Below are 21,319 nucleotides of genomic sequence, written 5' to 3' on the forward strand. Positions count from 1 at the left end.
CTAGTATTTTTTAAATCATCTGTATCCCCTTATAATTCTTAAAAAGTAAAATTTATGGGCATCCTAGTCCAGTTCTGAATTGGACACTAGCCAGCAAAGTGCTTCAATTGTGCATTAACAGAATGTTGAACATACTTTTCTTAAAGTACCCATCGGGAGCAGATGTTTTTCCCTGAGGGGAAGCAGCTTTCAGCACAACCCAAGCCCATGAATTAAGGCACGGTTCATAATAAGAACTCAAGGAATACCAGATACGAGATTATCCTTAACAGAATGTGGCTGGGGTTGATGACAGATTTAGGACAAATGACAGAAGTTTAAGTGCTTAGTCTAAAATGCTTGCTGGAGGAGGGGGGCCTTGTTTTGTGGACATGTGCAGTCTTGAGGACCAAGAACCTCTTACACAGGTCTCTGAGTAATGCAGCCACTATTTTCCACCTTGCAAGATGTTTCCATTGGAGCAGAATCCTGAGCAGTCAGCTTTCTGGGGGTGGGGCTCACATTTGGGGACCATTAACAATAAGCTTCATTTAGAATAACTCTCTTTGTTCCTGACACTGGTAGGCCTTTCCACAGACAGACATTATTTAAAAATTAGTAAGACAAGGCTGGATTCTCCCCTTCCATCATGTCCCACACTCCCATTTTCCTCACCTGCGGAGGAATTCTAACAACATCTCTCAGTGTTTCTCTGAGGCCAAGCAGAGGCCAGTGTGACTGTATGGGACCAAGAGCCTTCACAGCCCTGAGGTCCTCATAGACAGGAAAGCACTGTTATATAAATCTGACTTGGTGCTACTCTGAAGGTGGGAGACATTAAAAAAATGAACCCATACACACAAATGCACACATACACAGAGACACACAGATACACACACAGAGTCTCACTATGCAGCTCTGACTGGCCTGGGACTGGCTCTGTAGAACAGGTTGACCTCAAACTCTCAGAGATCTACCTGTTCCTCACAAGTGCTACCCTACCCAGCTTATTTTGATTTATTTATTCTTCAAGTTATGGTTTAGCAGAACTCTATCTTGTTTTTAGGAACCTTAACAAGGTTGGTATTATATTAAGGTTTATTATGCACAGCAACCATGACTTACTGACCATTCCTGTTACAACGTGAGATGGATGTAATTCCCCTAACCCAGCAGTCACACATGTTTTATGAAATAATGTTAAAATTCCAGAAAACTATGAGTCAGTGCTGTCTGACTTCTTAGAGATAACGTCATGGTGCCAGCTGTGGATAATCTTTACGTTGTCTGCATTAATCAAATGAATCACTTCTTAAATTTAGTAAAGACACAAACAGGTGGGTGGGTATTTTGCAGACAAGAAAACCTTTTTATTTTAAACCACAAATAGTCAGCAGGTGGCCACAACTATCCATATTTCATTAAAATCACATAAAACCTAGGCACAAAAGCACCACTGATTATTGCTCTAGAAAAATTGCATGAAAAAATTTAAATATGCTCAGTAAAAACACCACAGTCTGCACAGGACTTAAACTGTAAAGCAAGGGCATGGAATGCTGAATCCATTTCACACGCAGCTCCGATGTGAAATTGGTATTTGCGTGACTTGAGGATGATGGAAATTTCCAAAAAACATCACCATAAGAGGATAAAATGTCCATCTTCTTCATATAGATTTTATGCTGACTAATAGAGTCCTAAAAAATTAGCATTTACAAAATACTTGGTAAAAATAGCTTTTAAAAGTTGTCCCGAGAGGTACGTGAAATCGACCCTAGTTTTCCATGACAATTCACTCTCCCTCCTTTTCTATAGATTCAGTTCTCTGTGCCTGTGAATAAGAAAGGAAGGAAAGAAGGAAGGAAGGAAGAAAGAAGACATCTTGTTACCAGTAAACCAAGTAGAAGCAAAGGCGAGTCCACCCACCAAGAATACACTTGAGCATTTGGCCCCCTTGGTTTTGCTTCCAGCTCTACTTGAAAACACACTTCAACTCTGGCTGGACAGACAAGGCAGGAAGGCATTACGCAACACTCGGCAGCACTGGTTGCTATTTTTCTGCTATTTAAACAACCACAGAAGCCTTACCTGCACGCTCCTGTGTGCATGATAAGAAACAGCACGCTACTCTCTGATTCTAGTCACTGCAAGCATGCAGAATGTCTACTGTACCCTTAACTCTCACTGTTTCAATCTGCCCCTTTACTGACAGTGTGCTGGGTGGGGGACTTCTGCAGGCTGAGACATTAACAGTTGAACGAGAGACGTGGATCTGCAGTAACATTACAGGCGATAAAGAGAGACATTGTGAGTGCGCTATCCAGAGCTGACGGGCTGAGCAGTTTTTTAAGACACTGATTCGGTCAGTGGGAGGTGTTTGTGGAAAGTACCTCTTCAACTTTAGTGTCACCATTTGCAGATGGTGTAGTACCTTCCTTTCCAGCTTCCTGCTTTTCTTCCTTCTTCCCCTTAGCACCTCTGCTAATCTTTGTTCCAGGTTCTTTCTAATGGATCGAAGCACAGGGAAACAGAAAACACATTAGGCGCAGCGTGATGTTCGTGAACACCAAGGAGCCCCTGCTGGAACTCAGCCAGACACCATGGTGGCTACCATTGGGGCTTTGGTGGAAAGTGGGGGGCCCAACCTGCCTTTTTCACTTGGGCTATCTGCTGATCCCATCAGCACTTCTATTCTGTGGGAACATGGTGACTGGCTCAAGTGTTGATAGTACCAGGGACATTTCTGCTATGACTGGTTTTGCTGTGGCGAGGGCAGCCATAGGGCCTGGTAAAAGGGTAAAAGCCTGCGGGGGGAAACCCACCCACCAGAGGCCGTAGATTTCTCTGTTGCTGTCCAGTGTGACCAGTCATGTGGAGTCGTAGATCTTACACAACTAGAAAGGTATTTAAAATAAAGGCCCAGATGAAGAGAAGTTGCTCATTTTATGCCGGCACCACAATGGTGAGCCCTGTTTAGGAAAACTGTATTCACTACCACATACAATTTTAGAGAGTTTGGGTGCTTTGGGGGGAACATACAGCACAGGACAGTCATTGTGGCTAAATTCATGGGCAGTAACAGACTTCAGTTCTCCTCCTAAACAGGATATTCCTATCTATTTCAATAGAGTAGACTGAGCTCGGGCTGACTAAATAAAGCACCCAGAACGTGTTTCCCAGTGTCAGGCTGGTGTTCACTACTTGCTAGAGTAAATGATTGTATTTTTATTGCTAGTCATGGGAATGGCCATCTCCTAGTAGTTCTATGAGGCTGTGACCCCACCTCTGACATTTGGTGCTGGTGGCAGCAATGGGGTCCAGGGCCAGCTCTCACCAGACTGCCTTGTGATTTACTGTACGCTCTGGGGGAACTTCCAGGATGTTCACACAGGATGTTCAGAGAAACTTGCTGTGCCCCCTGCACCTCACTGACCAAATGCAAAACACATTCCCAGTAACGTGTAAAATGTTGCCCATAACCGTGGGGACAATTCTCTAGTCTGTATATTTTAGTGTGACTCATTAAACGGGATCTCTCCTCAGATGATATTTTTAGGCACAGGATTCTAATTTACTAGTTGTTTAGAAAGCCAAGGGAGGGAAGAGGGGAATACCTCTTACCTTAGCAGATGTTTTTCTTGGTTTAGGCTCTGGTTTTGGTGGAACAGGTTTCTGCAGAAATAATTTAAATTATACAAACATTGAAACGGATACCATTAGCACCAAAACGAAGACAAACGGGCTGAGACAGCCATGGGCTCTGAGGGTGGCTCTGTTCATTTGGGGTATGGTCCTTTCAGTATCAGGTACTATTTTCGTCCCAGGTTTGCAGATGGGAAGGAAAGGCTGACTCATTAGGCTCTGGTCCAGTAGACCTCTCCTGGGCAGGGTTAAGTTTCTCTTTTTGATATCTGTAGTTCCTCTTTTCAAAACTCCACAGCAAAAGGAGAAACTCTGGCCCTGGCTAAACGGCTGGATGAGTTTGCTCTCAGTGGCCTTACTGTCCAACTAGGATCTACAGTGAATCACAGGCAGAGGCCACCATCTGTCGGTCATCAAGGAGGACTGTGATGGTCTTCAAAGCCTTATCCAACCCCCTCCTCCTGACACAGATTTCTGGTTCTGTAGCCAAGCCTCTTGTCTCATCCCTTCAAAGTCAGCGTAAGGTAAGAATTTAACACAAGACACCAGGTTCATTTATCTCTGGGGCTTTTTATTAAGAATATAAATGCAGCAACATGTCTGGCTATTAGAGTTAATTTTTTTTTTCTGTGGGTGTTTTAGGTCAAATATTTCTCCAATAAAGGTTTAAAATGTGTACATCTCTCTGAGATCTAAAGGAATGTTTTAAAAATATAAAACACTGTCTAGTGTATCCCTGTGAAGAAAAATGTGTGCCCCCCCCCAGTATCTGTAAAAGATTTGGAGATCATATTCAATATAGCCTTTATGTATAAAATTTAATTGGAGATAGTTTGGTTCCAAAGGACCAGCTGTTAGAAATAAAGCCAGACATGGCCACTCACTCTGGTAACCCCAGCATTCAGGACAATGAAACAGGAGATGGTTACCAGGTTGAGGCCAGCCTGGGCTACAGGGTGAGACACAGTCTCAAAAAAAAAAAAAAAAAAAAAAAACCCAAATAGGAGGGCCAGTGAGACATCAGGAAAAGATACTTGCTGCTAAGCCTGATGACCTGAGTTTTATCCCTGGGGCACACATGATGGAAAGAGAAAAACTGCCTTCTCTGACACCCTCACACACAAGTAAATAAATGTACCAACAATATTTCTTTTAAAAAGGAAAAGAAAAAAGAAACGCCCTTTCAAATGAAATTAAAAAAAATGTTGAGCTTGAAAAGTAAGAAAATTTTTATTAGTCTTCTGATCCCTCTAAATCTTCAGTCTGCTTTCCAAATACAGAAGCTTTCCTGGCTCCTACATCTTCTTAACTTTAAAATCCATCACTGTAAGTTTTGACAGATCAGTGTATGTTTCTGTGGTTGTTAGCAAATTGTTTCCACTTATATCATTTCCTGTGAGATAGACCTTTTATTCTGGTTCAGCATTCAGTGTTATCAAAATAGTACTAAGAAACTAAGACTTTGTGTGTGAGGGAGGGGGGAGGGGGAGAGGGAGAAGAGGGGGAGGGGGACAAGAACTCCTGTGCTCGCTAAAGCACAATGTCAGGGATGTTCCTCAACCACTCTCCACAAGTAGCTGGACTGCTTGCCTCAGGACTCCTCCTGCCTCCGCTTTCCAGTGCTGGACTGCACGGTGTGTATGTGTGTGTGTGTGGGGGGGGGGCACACTGCTACACCTGGCTCTTTATGTGGGTGCTGGGAATCCAAACACGGATCTCATGCTTGCATGCATTGCAAACACCTTTCCCAGTGAGCCATCTCCCCAGTTCTCAGAGGAGGGCTAGAGTCTGGAACACTGCTGGCTTCAGTCGAAGGCTGTGCTGGCCCCGTGGGCCATCTCAGTGAAAGGGGCTTCTTAAGTTGCTGGTTCCTGGAGCTCATGAAAGCCCTCTTTTAAGTTTTGGTTTTCCTCTGACTTTCGAGGGTTACTCCCTTGCTGGCTTGCTACTTGCAGCATCCCTTTCGTCTCTCTGGTGATTGACACTGTTCTATGGACTCAACGTGACTGAAACCCTTCAACTCCTGCGTGGTGTGAACAGCCACTTCCACACACACTCAGCAGCACCTGTGACGTTCAGTGTGGGGATGGTTCACTGCCAGAGAAACTTTCCCCAGTTCTTTATTTTGAGAAGGCAGCTTGGGGGCAAAACCCTCTAGACATGCAGAGTCCGGCTGCTCTGTTTGTTATAGAATGAGGAAGAACTGAGGCGCACAAGGGCCAGAGTGCAGCGCACGCAGGCTGGCTCATAGCTGGAGCACAGGCTCAGTCTCACCTCTCCATCCTAGCTCTGGAATCGTCCCCATCCCTTCCTGGTCATGACCTACTGAAGAAGACCCCATGAGACAAAGTAAAAGTGCCACTCTTTTACGATAACCCAGGACTGGAATACAGCTGAAGTGTATGGACATTTAGGGACATTCAGACCCAGGAGTAAAATGCACACTAGTGTGGGTTGTGGGCAGAGAATCTACACTCCGGATCCATTTCAACATTAACAGGTGTAGAATTTGGAAATCAGGATTCTCTTAATGTACTAGCTTGTCTCCGGGATCTAGCAGTTCCAACCTGCACGGGTTTTGTATACTTGATAATGGTCTTGGCCACTGTTTCTCACTGACACAGATAATCAAGTGAATTGCTGGGCAATATGGGTCAGATCTGCTGGAAATTTCAACCCCTAAGTACTTCCTAAAAGGAAAAGAGACTCAAAGAAAATGCCAGGTAATCCTCCTTTTGCTTTAGATAAGGGAGCACACATTCTTCAGAAGCGACAAAAAGGGGCTCTGAGGACTTACCGCTGACAACCTGGCCGACCGTCTTGTGGGCTACAAAAGAATAGGAAAAAAAATTTTTTTTTTTTGTATTTTAAACATCCATGTTAGTTGTAAAAATTCATTCTTGATATATTCTACTTTGTTGAAAGAATGCAATGTATGACTGCCATCATCCTCAACAGGTTAGCACCATGGAACATGCCAAGTCCACCAGGCACTCCAGAGAATGAGAGATATAGGATACAGGGTCACCTTTCACGGAGTGGCTTCTCCCAGGTAAGAGGGAAGGGAGGAATCCTGGCTCCACCCTACACCATAGACACTTCTTTTGTGATACATTGACACGAGAACACTGAATTATCTTAAAAATGCTCTCTTTAAGACGGAACCAAAAGCTGAAAGCTAGTAAGAGACTGATGTAATCACCACAGAATCAACATAGTACCCCCTCCCCCCTCTGCCATGCTGGAAAACAGAGCCTGTGAATCTCACACAGGTAAGAAAGGTTGTTTGTTTGTTTGTTTGTTTGTTTGCTTTGTATTGTTCGGTACTTTTCAAACCCAGAACAAAATTAACACAATTACCTACTTAAAATAGGTTTCACTAATCTCTTCATTTCAAACATTTAGAAAAATCAATGAGATAGATATTGAATTTAGTTGTTTTTTTTTTTCTCTTCAGAAAACCTTTCAAGGATTTATCAGTTAACAGCCAATGTCATCCTAAAGAAAATACAACATAACCCAAGCATCCAGCACACAAAGATGGCACTCTTAACTACGCAGGAGGACCTACTTGTCCTGGGCAAAGGAAGGGATTCAACATCCTAAAACTAACACTGGCTTTCTCCGCAGGTTTGACTCTATACTTCCTTTTACTCTTTTCTCCATCTCTGGTCGAACAGTAGATACTACCCCACACATCCCAGAATATTTGCTGAATAAATGAATGCGAGTGTTTCCCTGACTCACATTGGTTTATGAAGACTCTTGACTCATTTTGCTAATTTAAATGCTTCAAATAATTTTTCTTAACTGGGTCAGCAAAAATGGTTAGTGGGACCGCATGTCATGATTGAGAAGAATTGGAGAAATTCTTGAATCTGTGCCATGGTCAGTCTAGGTCAGTGGTCCAGGTCACACTGGAAGAAACAGTTCTTGACATTGCCATAGCAAAAAATTTCCTTGGTGAAAGTCCCACGAGAAGCTAAATTCTTTAAACCACAGAAGGAAATGAAGGGCCAGAGCATCCATGAATAATTTTAACCCTGGGGTCTCAATGAACAATTGGAGCTGGACATAAGTCCAGCTAACAGAATGTGCAAAGAATAGGAAGTCATGCCTGGGACACAGTCACCACCCAGAATAGGACATAACAGTCAGCACACAGCCCGAGGCACAGCTGTGGTCAGGAAAGAAGAATCATGAGGGATTCTCCACAGGAAACACCAAGGTGCCTGCTAGGATTCTCCTGGGTGCATTTGAGACATCACACCCACAAGTTCCTAGGAGACAGGACCCGAATTCTGTGATTCCTTTCTCAGGCTGGTCAATGACGTTGAGTATTGCTGAAGAAAAGACAATATTCCCACTTAAACTTCGCAAAAACATGTATGTCCTGTGCTTGTTCTTTAACATGGTTTCTGAATGTGGAAGACTAGAAGATCATCTATCCCTCAGTTACCACAAAGGTCAGGTCTGAAGCTCCTGTATGGCAGCAAAAACATACTCCCACCATCTAGCAAGTGCATACTCCCACCATCTAGCAAGTACAGCAGGGAAAGCAACAACGTCCACAGGGCAGAGTGTCAGCCTCCTTGAACGAGAGAAACAAATAAACCTGCTTGCCTGTCAACCCACAAGCACTCTGTTGGCTTCCCTTCGGTAGTCACTGCAGTTTCCTACCCCACAGCACCATCCTTTTCTACTTCAGTACTGCCAATGCCTAGTGCGGACCCTTACTAAGTGTTGAGGCAAATGGAAGAAGCAAGCGCCAGAAAACCACAGACTATCATTTAGAAAGGGGCCAGACGCTCTAACCATTATACATGACTGTCCATTTGCCAACCAGCTGCTGTTACAAACTTTTATTATAGAGAGGTTAAAAAAAAAAGTCATGTGAAGGATTTCGCAGCTGCAAACCCTCGCCTTGCCCTGACAACTCTTGAACATGCAGAACAGGCTTTCCAGAGGGATGGGCTTGTCACAACACTGCTCATAGGCCGGGCCTCCGGTGGACTGATCCACAGGCTTAATTTAGAGATTCAGGATGAGCGTTCCAAGAGAAACGCTTGGGAAATTGATACGCCAACAGTCTCTATAGGCTATCCAAGTCAGCCAGACTCCAAAAAGTAGTTGTTCTACCATAAAATCATTTTATGGCTTCCTACCTAAAATTTACTAGTTCTTCTGTGTCATAAAAAAAAAAAAGACTCTTTAAAAACTTCCTTTCCAGTAATCACTACATTGGGTTTTCTTTTTTCCCTGCAGTGAAGGCTGAGACTAACATTTCACTCAGTCAGCACTACGCTTATGCATGCAAGTGTGGGTACCTTCCTGGAAAGTTCCATCAGCTTCCACGGCCTTAACATCTATAAATGATTGGACTAAATTTATGGGATACGAAACAGACTAGACTGCTATTTATTCCCCTTTAAAACATTTAAAGCATTTGAAATATTCATTTAAGGCTCAGCCTTTACTTAGTAGAACTGGGGGAGGGCGGCGTTATAGAATTTCTCTTAATTTGTTGATTAAGTGAGAAATCATAGGAAAAGGTTGCAGAAATAATGACTCTCGTACAAGGAATGAAGGGTTTTAGGCTGCTGGGTCACTGTGGTTTATAGATACTGGAGACATTGGACGTATCTAGTAAGCATTATTGACTGACCAATGGCCCACATCTGAAAGACACTGGGTCTGTTTCAACATCCTGGCTGCAAACGTAACACACACATCTACCCGCACTAAGTTCAAAGGGAGAGCGAGATCCAGGCAGAATCGCTGAACTTTGCAGATTATTGCTTCAAACTTATTTTCACAAGATGCCCCTTTGCTTCTGAGCCTCGGTGTGCTCTTTTAAAGCAAAGCTTAAAAGCCAAGCTGCTTTTGATTCTCAAAAAACAAAACAAAAACGGAGAAATTCAGCATGAGCGTCCTTTCCTTTTCAACGCTGGGAGACAGAGAGACAGAAGGACAGCCTTGGCTGGGGCAACGGAGAAGGTGAAGAACTAGTAACAGGGTCACTTGACTGAAGCACCACATGAAAGGTGGGTGGCGACCACAGATCGGGGATCGGGGACCTCAGGTGTTCTCCCTGCTTCTGCTGATTACAACTTGTGACATTTGGAGAAAATTTTATTATTTCTCTAAGAACACTTCTCCTTGAGATAAAATAGGGATCACTGTCTGCTATCTAACCCAGTCGCTCTTCTCTCCCCCCACCCCCCGCCCTGCCCCCTTGCTCTTTCTCTTTAACAGTAAATATCCTATCATTTTACTTTCCTTTCTTTTCCATACTAAAATGGAGGTTTTAGGAAGGCCAAGTTCTGCTGGCTTTTCACTGTGGGACCCACAGGGCCTGTTATCATGGTGGGAACATTTGTAGGTGCTCCTATGTTTTTGATAAGGAATGCTTCTTGGGCAGGGGTATAGTACAGTGGTAAAGTCGAGCATGTAGATCCAAGGTGCTGGGTCCCATCTCCACCACCACAAGGAGAGAAGAGAGGGGGGCAAGTTTCTTAGGGTTATTGAACAGATCACATGCAAGAATGGACATAAAGACTTTGTAAGTGGCAGAGAATAAGGATCACGATACACTGTTTAGATCATTTACTGTCTAAGTCTCCTGATGTTTGGGGCTCTGTACAATGCCCTCCAAATACCATAGCTAGAGTGGGAAATCTTCAAAAGAAGAGCTTCCTGTATAACTGGTATCTGTCCATCCTGGTTGACATACAAAACAACATACTGGGATCTTCAGTTTGAGCTGAATTTCAGTTTGCTGTGGGTAGGGGTGGGGATCAGGGTGCGTCTGGCAGTTCTGCGTGTTAGTCAACAATCAATCTAAGCACTGACCTTTTCCTTTCAAATGACAGTGGATGTCCTCAAGGCACTTGATGAGTTTTAATCTAGCCTTGGCTTGAATAACAGGTTTTAAAAAAGGCATTGTCCATACAATATTTTTGTTAGGAATAATATAAGAAATATAAAATATAAAATGGTAAATAAAAAAAATAGAAAAGCATTGCACATGAGGATCCTTGGGCTAACTAACATACCTAAGTTATACACGCAAAACTCATGTTTACCTTTTGTGTGGACCCCAGCCAGCAGGATTTGCTTCTGGCACAGAAGGACTGGGAAGGCTTTCTGCAGTCAAATGTTTTCTCTGAGCAATGGTTTTAAGGGTTTCTGAATGACCAAGTTAAATGTCAGTCGCAGAGAAAAACCCAAATGCAGTGTGTGTGTGTGTGTGTGTGTGTGTGTGTACCTGAATCCAAACACTTCACCCAGTGTTCTAAAAACTATGTCTTGCCATTTTCTGCATGTTCATCAAGTTTTAGTTGGCTCTAGCATGGGTGGTGACTCAACTGTAGATTTCTGATTTCATGATTGATTACCTCCAACAGTTCCTGGTTGGTACGTGGCTGATAAGGGCAGGTGGTTTTGTTCTTACATTATAGCTTCTCTTAAAGATTTTTTTTTCCCGTGGCAGAAATGATTTTCCCAGTATCAAGCTTATGCAGGGACCTGGGTATCAAGATGAATTCCTCTGAATTATTAACCATAATATGAATCACCCATCAAAGGATCTGTAACTGTATACTGCTTGTGCTCCCTTGTGACCCCTCTTAGTTTATACGTTCAAGTGTAAGAGCTGAAGTTTTCCACACACTGGAAAGCTCTCTGCAACAGGGAGGAGCTGTCATCACATATGCATATCTCACTTCTGAGTTTTTAAGACATCTCCTTTGGTATCTCTATCACGGGTGAGACATAAGCATGTCTTACAAGTTCTTAACCCTTTCTCAGGTTTCTGTATTTTAATACAAAGCAACTTTAATGCATGGACTAATTATTTATCTGAGTATCTTAAGAATTTCCCTAATTAAAATAAAAGCTTTAATATTTTGACATATTGTGGATTGTTTCATACTTTTGTCTTTAGAGATGAATCCTCTTAGGTAAATACTCAGAATCAAAAAAAGGAATTCATAATTCATTCATTGGAGCAGAAAATTTATAAAATCAACAACCTTTCATTTTCTTGTTATAAGAAGCGGGCTCTGTTCTCCTTGATGAATTTACCTATTATCTTGCTCTCTGCCCAGAAAGAATTCTCAATACCCACTTTGACAGACAGCAAGACCAACATGCAGAAACACAAATACAGGAAAATACCTTATCAGAGTATTCAGTGGAACATGCCTAAGCCACGTGAAACTGCATGAAGACTCTGACCTCTGATGTTAGCCATAGCAGACTTACTTGCAATGGCATTTCTTCACATGCAGACAACACGAAACATTCAATGGTAAGACTCATGCAGGGATATCAAAGGCTTGCTTACCTCCTGCTTACTTAGCTTGGTTCCATCTTTGCCCTCTGTGTTCTCGGGAGACTAGAAAGAAAACATTTCAGTGAATTGGATTTAAATTTGAAATCGCATAAAAAGGCTTAAAATATACTTGGATAATATGGATCCCAGGAACAGATAAAACAACGTAGTTTTCAGGGAAGTACTTTTATTAAATACATATTTCAAGAGTGTGAGTAGTGGGCATGCATGTGTGTTTGCATGTGTACTCGCCCTTCGTGTGCATGGATGAAAGCCAGAGATCAGCAGTGGGTGTCTTCCTCTATGGCTTTTCACACTACTTTTGAAATAGGGTCCCTCAGTGAACTCGGAGCAAGTTGGTTTGTCGAGGCTGGGTACCCAATGAGCTTCTGGGATTGCATATCTCTGCCTCTGAGCAGGATTAGAGATAGAGGCAGCCGTGCCTGGCCTTTATAGAGGTGCTGGTGATCTAAACTCGAGTCTTCATATTTTTTATAGCAAGCACTATATCCACTCACCTATCTCCCTAGTCCCAAGGTGTATATTTTACACACACACACACACACACACACACACACACACACACACACACACTTTAGCTGTTTAATTGTCCTACTTTTAAAAAATTGTCTCTGGGTATGTGACCATGCATGCCGGTATGTAAGGAAGCCACTAAAGGCAATTAGAGGAGGTTATGAAGCCACCCATAGGTGCTGACATGAATGGTGGGAATTGAACTCCGGTCCTCTGGAAGAATAGCTTTAACTGCTGAGCCATCTCTCCACCTCCTATCTTAGTTTTAAAACAGCAATGGGAAAAGAACCGCTGTGCACACTTCTTTGCAATGCACATGTGTCTTAAGTGCTTTTCACGTCTCTGTAACGAATCTAGGACTCATTAGGCAGTGGTGCAGACTACCTGGAATCCACACCTTGATGACCTCCTTGTTCTAGTTACTTTGTTCCTTTAGAAAGGGGGACAGTAGGATGAAGGTGCCATGAAGGGGGAGATGGGAAGAATGGGGAGGGGGGTGGAAACTACCTGGGGGAGGGACAGAGGGCAATACAGAGAGAAGGAGAGAGGAGGGATAAACAACAGGAAGGATGTTTTTAAAAGCTACGGGGAAACATTATTTGATGCAGATATTTTATATATGTAACACACACACACACACACACACACACACACACACACACACACACACACACGGCATTACTTGAGGCCGTAATACTCCTTTGAAGAGTCACAGACTATCAGACAAAGGTCCCAGTTCCAGGCATAGGAAACCTCCCTTCCCGTTATTAGTCAAGAGAGTCCATGTAATCCCCCACCCCCAGAAAGCCTATTGGCAATACCCTTGTTTGCATTCTAGAACTTGAAGGTAAGATCTTATTGCTGAATATAGCACATATTTCAGATACAAGACTGGAAGGAATCCTTCTGGAACTGACCTGGAACCTCCTCCCTGAGGGTTAGCTCTTACAGTTCCTGACGGTACTCAACAAGTGCTCCAGGGAGAAAATTATAGTCCTACCCAGCTATGACACCTAGGAACCACCATAATAACCAGCATGGCAGGGTACCCATAAAGGTGCAATAGCGGCACTCATGAATAGCTTGGTAGCAACCAACAGCTGCCTAATTAGATTTAGTTATGCTCTGTTTAACAGGAGGAAAATCGTGCCCAGTACTGGAAACCCATGGTTAACACGGTTATGAATCATATGGGAGAAGCTACTACCACTTTCATAAATCAGTGTCATTTCCAAGTGTATTCTAAATACTTATCCTTTTACCCAGATAAGTGTAGGTTTCAGTCCTCATCAGAGCATCTGTTCTTTGAAGCAGATGGAGACCAGCATGAAAAGCCACAGCTGGTCAAAATGCACAGAATAGCTGACGGAGGGGTGTTCCACCAAATGGATACATCTACAACCACTATCCCTAAACCTCAGGGAAGACTGTGGAAGAGAAGACAAAAAGACTGTAAAAGCCTGAGGGCCAAGATGTCTGTTACCCGACAGTTTCTCTATACATGACAAGGATGCTGAACCTGTGAAAGATTAAAAACACAGGCCTAAGAAGATGATACCATGAGTCAACATGCCAACATGGACTGAAAGATCACACAAGGCCCTACACCCCTCTAGATGAAGAGCTATAGGCAATTAATGGCTACTAAAAGATGGAGATTCATTCTTCCCTAGAGCTGAACCTTTGGTAGGTTATCAAACACTTGAATACATTACATATATGAGTAACAGTAAATAGCCTTATTAGGTTGCATTTATATATACCTATGAATATATAATAATGAAGCATAAATTTGAGAGGAAAAGGAGAGAACACAGGACAGGAAGAGGAAGGGACAGAAGTGATGTAATTACAATACATATGTATGGAATTCTCAAATAATAAAAAAAATAACAATAACAATATAGTTATACTCAACAAAGCCCTAGTCAAACACAAGCATATTTCATCTCATATTTGCTTTGCTTTGATCTCTAGACCATTCCTCGATATGTTTTGATAAATTTATCCTTTATTTCTCTGCCATCAATTCCAGCATCTTTACTACGCTCAGCCTCAGCATGGTGGTCAGGTGCCCTGTCGCTCTCAGTTAATTTGTCTCCAGATTGTGATCTATCTCTTGAGGCAGCACTGCACACGGCTCTGAGAGTTCAAACCTGAGCACCCACATCAGTGGCTCACAACTGCCTTTAATTCCAGTTCTAGGGGATCAGAAACTCTTTTCTGAGTCGACTCAGTGGTTAAGAGCATTTGCTGCTCTTCCACAGGAGCTGAGTCCAGTTCCCATCACTCATGCTGGCTGGCCCAGAACCACCTGCAACTCCAGTTGTAGGGCATCCGCTGCTCTCTTCTGGCCTCCACAGGTGTGTACACACAGTGTGTAAATACATACTCAAGACATATAAATAAATAATAAAAATAAGTCTCAAAAATAAACTATTTAACTATTAACACAGTGAGATTAAAATAGGCTTACGATAAAAGAATGGAGGTCTACATAAAATAATAATTTTCTAAACATCTTAGGTTATAAAATAGTAAGTTAAAGGTAGGAAATGCATAGTCACTTTGGGGAAAAACAAGACGTTTCAAGGCAAAGGTCACAGGGAATCGTCTCTGTCCCTGATCTAGCTGTTACACTTGGCTTATCAGTCCCTGTGTCCAGAAGCTTCCTCACCTACAAGGCCATAGTCTATTTCCCACAGTTGACTAATTGTTTTCTCCTCCAAATAGAACCTCCCCTGCCCTGAAGGGACACACAATGCTCTCTCTTCTGTTCTCCATCCTTGTACAAGAAGGGCAGCTTCACAGGCCATGTGTTGTATCTGTTAGCCGAGTTCTAGATAGCAACACCCCAGCAAGTCTGAGCACAGAATGACAGCGTTTCTATAGAGGTCCTTGGTTTTCCTATTTCCAGCGTTGCAAACTCAATGCTTCTGTCCATCCAGATTTGCTGTCGGGCCTCTCAGTCACCATCAATCAGGGATGTTCTCTGCTTGGAACTGATAAACATCTAAGAAACCATTACGCTGCTATTACAGACATGTATATAAGTATAAACATACTCTGGTTAGTTTTTTTTAACATGTCATAGATAAGTGTCATTTGAAAAGAGGGTACCCCTGCTGAGAAAATGTCCCCATGAGGTTGTCCTATGCACTAGCCTGTGGAGTACTTTCACGTTGATGTGATTAATGGTAGATGTGTGCCCACTCCACTGTGGGTAGTGCCAACCTGGGGCAAGTCATCCTGAGTTGTATAAAAAACCCGCCGAGCAAGGACACCGGTCAGCAGCATCTTCCATGGCTTCTGCCTCCGGGTTCCCATCCTGGCCCTGCCTTCTTTCAGCAATAGAGCCATAAGGTGAAACAAACCCTTTCCTCCCCCAAGTTACCTTTGGTCATAGTGTTAACCAGAGCAACAGAAACTAAGACTGTATATATTACTATTATATAAACGCAATGCTAACATTGCTTTCAATGTTCTATGCAGGTTAATATCATCAAGACATCAATCTTTAAATACAGACCTAATGATGTTTATATTAGATGCAACAAAAGACACGGCATTAAACAGGCACGAAGAATGAAATTGTCAATGCTTTCCCATGAGTAAACTGCATGGCTACGGATGTGACAAACTCCAACTCCAGACAAGGCTGGTGGCTTTGACAGTCTCTCCACAGGGGCATTATTTTTATCAAGCTCAGACATTTTCCAGTTAGCACCTGATGTTTTCTCTGGGGTTCAATGTGCTTCAGTGGCCTGAATACAGGCTGTGGGCTCAACACTATGCCTTGAATCTTGGCATCAAGAACTGTGTCCAGCAACTCAGTCAGAGGCTCAACCTCCACCCCCATGAATGACTTACCAATGACATGTAACTAAAGGGTCATGCTTATTACAACTAAGCCAGAGGTTAGAGAAATGAGCTTATGAACTCAACTACTGTGTTATACAACAGAAGGTACGGGTGATCTTAAAGAATCTTTGGATTACAAGATGTGAAACTGCATTTAACAGAGCCTTAAAGTTGCACACACTTCTTTATATCCAGATTCTCTGTAAGTGGCCGTGATCCTGTTGCTCACCATGACCAGGTGTACTGTTTTGGGAAGGCCATCATTACTGGATGTCTTATAGCTTCACCACTGTAACTTGGCTGTGGGGCTGGATCAGGAAGGAGGAGGGCACAGTGTGAAGCAACTGAAACCGATTACACCAAAGAGTCTGCGCAGTAAGGATGAAGAAAGGAGACAGGATTTGATTTCCAGTAGGGTGGGGAGCATTTCATGGGCTGCAAGGAATGCCAAAGCAAATAGGTTCTTGCCTCATTGCCAGGCTTCTACGAATCTGGTGAGGACCAAGAGCACTCAGGAGTATGAGAATCATGGGCAAACAAAGGTCTTGTGCATTTCCACGAGGCCCCTCAGCTCCCAGTTGCCCTAGTACTAGCAAGGAAGGTTGACAAGTTGCAGGATGGTTAGGAGGTGGGCACAACAGAGGGTTTGATACGTCAAGGCACCAGTGAGAGTTTAGCTTGTGTTAAATCTGAGGCAGGGGGATCACCAGCTTCCCAATGACTGGATCAGGACACAGGCTTAGGCGGAAGCACTGAAGCCAGACACTTTGCTGTGTGGCTGGAGCTGAACAGCATCACCCTCTCCAAACTGAGCTGAGCAGGAATCGGATGGGCAGCAGCATGCGACTCAGCTGTCCTACTCCCAGACATTTGTTCCATGCCCTAACAAGTTCTAAGAGAGCTAAGAAGCAAATGGCACAGGGGGTTCACTAGAACATTAGCCTTACAGTGGGAGGGATGACTTCTTAACTGAAGACAGGCTTCCTCCATAGCTGATGTGCTACACCCAGGTAAATTACTGTATCCCTTTGTTACTGTTAGAGCCCAGGGTAACAATTTGTCAGGACAGCAATGGTGTGCTATATGGCCACATATTAGGGCGGACACATCTTTCTCCCTGACACGAAGTGCTAAGGCCAGAATGAACATTTTTTTTTCCTCTTCTTCTCTGCAAAGGGTGTTAGATTTTGTTTGTTTGTTTGTTTGTTTAGTCTAGTAACTGCTTATGTAAAGATAGCATCTCTATGCTTTTGCCCCAGGCTAGCCCTGGGTTCTGTTTCCAGGAACCTTTTATCGTTTCTAGAGAAGGAAAACAAACGGAGTAGGGATGGGGGAGGGATGCTTGGTTACTCACTCAGACATAATAAAACAAACAATTTACATGTAGTGAAAACTTGTGTAGACCTGCATACCACCCCTCCAAAAAGGATAAAACACTAAAAAACCTCAAGAATACAGAAAGCATTAAAATAAAGGATTATATAAATACACACACACATACACACACACATATACATATACACACACATATAAACATACACATATACATATATACACACATATACACATATACATATATCATATATTATATATATATATATATATATATATATATATATATATATGCATGCTACAAACACTGCTAGGTCCCTGAACAGGTTTGATTTTCAGCACCAACAATGAGGGAATAAGCAAACACATACATTGCTGTAATTAAGTGAAAACTAGAGCCCACCTGCATCAGGAGGATACTAAAACACAACACAGTGCACAGTAAAACAATCTGTAGCAGTGAAAACTAACTATGGGTATGTGTCCCATCCATCAACCTCACAAATGCGAAACTAAAAGGAAGGTATTAAGTCATTCCAACCAAAGTTTTAAACTACGTGTACATGCTTAACCTGTAAGGACAGCGAGGAAAAAACCCCAAAGAGGCTACTTAACAGGGGTTACTTTTGGGTGAAAGTGGGGAAAACAAAGCCACCAGCAATGTCGGATTCTTGGGTAGATACTTCATTCCTCCTTAGAATAGGGAACAAAATACCCAAAAAAGGAGTTACAGAGACAAAGTTTGGAGCTAAGACGAAAGGATGGACTATCCAGAGACTACCCCACCCGGGGATCCATCCCACAATCAGCCACCAAACCCAGACACTATTGCATAGCCAGAAAGATTTTGTTGAAGGGACCCTGTTATTGCTGTCTCGTATGAGGCTATGCCAGTGCTGGCAAATACAGAAGTGGATGCTCACAGTCATCTATAAGATGGAACACAGGGCCCCCAATGGAGAAGCTAGAGAAAGCACCCAAGGAGCTGAAGGGGTCTGCAACCCTATAGGTGGAACAACAATATGAACTAACCTGTACCCCCAGAGCTCGTATCTCTAGCTGCATATGTATCAAAAGATGGCCTAGTCGGCCATCACTGGGAAGAGAGGCCCCTTGGTATTACAAACTTTATATGCCCCAGTACAGGGGAATGCCAGGGCCAAGAAGTGGGAGTGGGTGGGTAGGAGAGCAGGGTGGGGGGATAGCATTTGAAATGTATATAAAGAAAATATCTAATAAAATAAATAAATAAAAAGAAACTGAGGAAATTTAAAAAATCAAAAAAATGACGATGATGGTGATGATAACTGAGTTACTAGTCTTATTTAAGTCATATATAGATAGAGAGATAGATACTATATATGCAAATATTCTATACTAAACTGTCTTTGACTTGTAAAACTATAAGAAGTTCTGAACCAAACATGCAAGGAAAAAAAGAAAAAACCAAATTCTTAATTTCTTTAAATTACAAATTTTGAGAAAGAAAAGTGACTTATAGATTCTGAAATAAATAAATGAGAAAAAAAGTTGAACCAGGAATAAACCCAGTAAGGGGTCAACAAGAGAAACGACTGATTGCCTTTGAGCAATTATCCCTGAACAATAAAGAGATGGACAACGGGAGTGGGGGTGGAGGGAGGGGGGAGGGGCAGAGGGGAGACAGGTGGCTGCTTGAGAACCTTCACATCTAAGAGGAAGCTCAGGAGCCAGAAAAAAGTAGTTCCAGTTCGAGAGAAAAGACATAGTGCCGAACACACAGTCTACTATGCGAAAAGTACAGTAAAGTGAGGAAAAGTGGAGAAAAACTTAGGCTAATGGAGTTAAAGGGCAGGCTGGCAGGCTACCTGCAAAGCACTACTCCTCACTAGTGATCGTAAATCCCAGTCGATATTGTCCAAAGACTCCAGGCAAACTGTCAACCTGGAATTCCACACCTTGTTGACACTCAGAACTGGTTCGGATTACAAACACAGAGCTCACCACCAACAAAGCCTGTCTTTCAGCATGGCTTGGTCACAGAAGGGTCAAATAGAGAAACAGGAGAAATGAATCTACATGGAAGGCAGGCAGGTAAGAAAAGAAACGAAAAGAAGTGCCCTGGTAAATGTAATTAGCATGCACAGATAATACGACCCGTTATTTGTTTTGTTTTAAAAGTCTTAACAGAAATCTGGGACCACTGCCAACTATATTACGTTACATATAGGGCATGTAATTTTAGATTTTCTGGGAGCCATATTAACATAGTAAAAAGAAACAGGTGGAACTATGGATGGTGCTTCAGCCAATTTAATGTATAAAATTGTGCCATTTTACTATGTAGCCAATATATAACTTATTAATGTGGCATTGTACTTTTTAAAAATTAAATCTTTAGTCCGTTGTATATTTTACACTGAACAGAGCAGCTTTAGCAAACACTAAGTTTTCATTGCAAATATCTAATATATATTTAGAGTTCATAAAAATTATACTTTAACCCAGATTATTCTAAGAACACTTAAAATTTTTTACAATGATGAAATCTTTTCAGTTTTGACCCAAACTGAAAAATCTATGCTTTTACGTGCTCAATAAACTCTTTTGGCTACCATACGAAACAAAGGGGTGGGGTGGAGAACAATTGGCATGGGTGTCTCTGTGCTGTTACAATCTCAGGAGGCAGGAATGGGAGAATGGCTTAGAATTCAATCAGCCAGGGACCTGGCATTGATTTGGAAGATAACAGGCACCAAAAAATTTTCTGACTTACAGTAAGATGTAATGATTATTATTTAAAAACTTCAGTCTATGAACATTTGAATCAGGAAGGTGAATGGAATCAAGTTGGCTGGTAAGGCAGAAGAGAAAGAAACAAATCAAAATCACAGGATAAACAGAAACATACACCATTCCATGAGAGAAAGCCCAGTATGTAAGGAGCCACAATGTAGGCAAGCAAAGGACACCCACTTTGAAAATTTTACTGCAGATGACAGATTAGTACTAGGAACGGAGATATGAGCAAATTGTGAAAGTATAACGCATACAGGAAGAACACACCACAAACTCACGGTAGCAGTTACCTCTAGAGAAGGTGCAGAGCCAGGGGGACTAAGGGAGTCTCAAAGGAAAATTTCTCCGTATGCGCTTACTTTTTAAGAAGGTGGATCTGAAGCAAACAGATAAAATATTCTAATTCGTGCAATCTGGGCAGCAGATAGAGAAGTATGCTCTGTCATTTCCTGGATTCCTGCTTTAAAATGTCTCTAAATTAAAAAAAAAAACTGCTGCTCATATTGGGAAAAGAAATTAAAGACAATTTTGCCGTATTAAGCCCCATTTAACAACGCTAGGCTCTTCTCCGACAACTTCCCTGATGACAGCCAGCATTTGCTGTATTTCTTCCATGTGCTAACCAGTCTGCTTTTCCGTTCATTTCTTCACTTAGGAAAGGAAGGACCTGGATTTAGAATTCCTCTCCACCTAGGGTATGAGGCGCTGGCAGAGGGCATATATGGCCAACTTCAGCCACTCAGTAAGAGTTCTCAAAAGATATCTGGGTTCTGTCCTATAGTTACTCAAGGACACTGCAGAGAACACACTGTGTGATCCCCAAGTCCTTCTAGCAGAAAAAAGAGAAGAGGGGAG

The 21,319-nt window shown here is 42.5% G+C and overlaps 1 protein-coding gene across 4 annotated transcripts in view; it reads right to left on the bottom strand.

The window, feature by feature from the left end:
- Nucleotides 1–1,325: 1,325 nt before the first annotated feature.
- Hmgn3 (high mobility group nucleosomal binding domain 3) overlaps nucleotides 1,326–21,319 on the bottom strand; it is a 121,682-nt gene continuing 101,688 nt past the window's right edge. For 2 of the 4 annotated variants that reach the window (XM_029482121.1, XM_021172175.2), the window contains exons 2-7: nucleotides 11,972–12,022; nucleotides 6,422–6,451; nucleotides 3,604–3,654; nucleotides 2,373–2,486; nucleotides 2,155–2,254; nucleotides 1,326–1,813 (exon numbers count right to left, since the gene is read on the bottom strand). In XM_029482121.1, the coding sequence (XP_029337981.1) occupies nucleotides 1,800–1,813; nucleotides 2,155–2,254; nucleotides 2,373–2,486; nucleotides 3,604–3,654; nucleotides 6,422–6,451; nucleotides 11,972–12,022 (360 nt within the window). In that variant the 3' untranslated portion in view covers nucleotides 1,326–1,799. The remainder of the gene's footprint in view (nucleotides 1,814–2,154; nucleotides 2,255–2,372; nucleotides 2,487–3,603; nucleotides 3,655–6,421; nucleotides 6,452–11,971; nucleotides 12,023–21,319) is intronic. The other 2 variants (XM_021172178.2, XM_021172176.2) reach the window with 2 other exon arrangements.

The sequence above is a fragment of the Mus caroli genome, chromosome 9 (assembly GCF_900094665.2).
Source record: "Mus caroli chromosome 9, CAROLI_EIJ_v1.1, whole genome shotgun sequence".
NCBI classification, from domain to species: domain Eukaryota; kingdom Metazoa; phylum Chordata; class Mammalia; order Rodentia; family Muridae; genus Mus; species Mus caroli.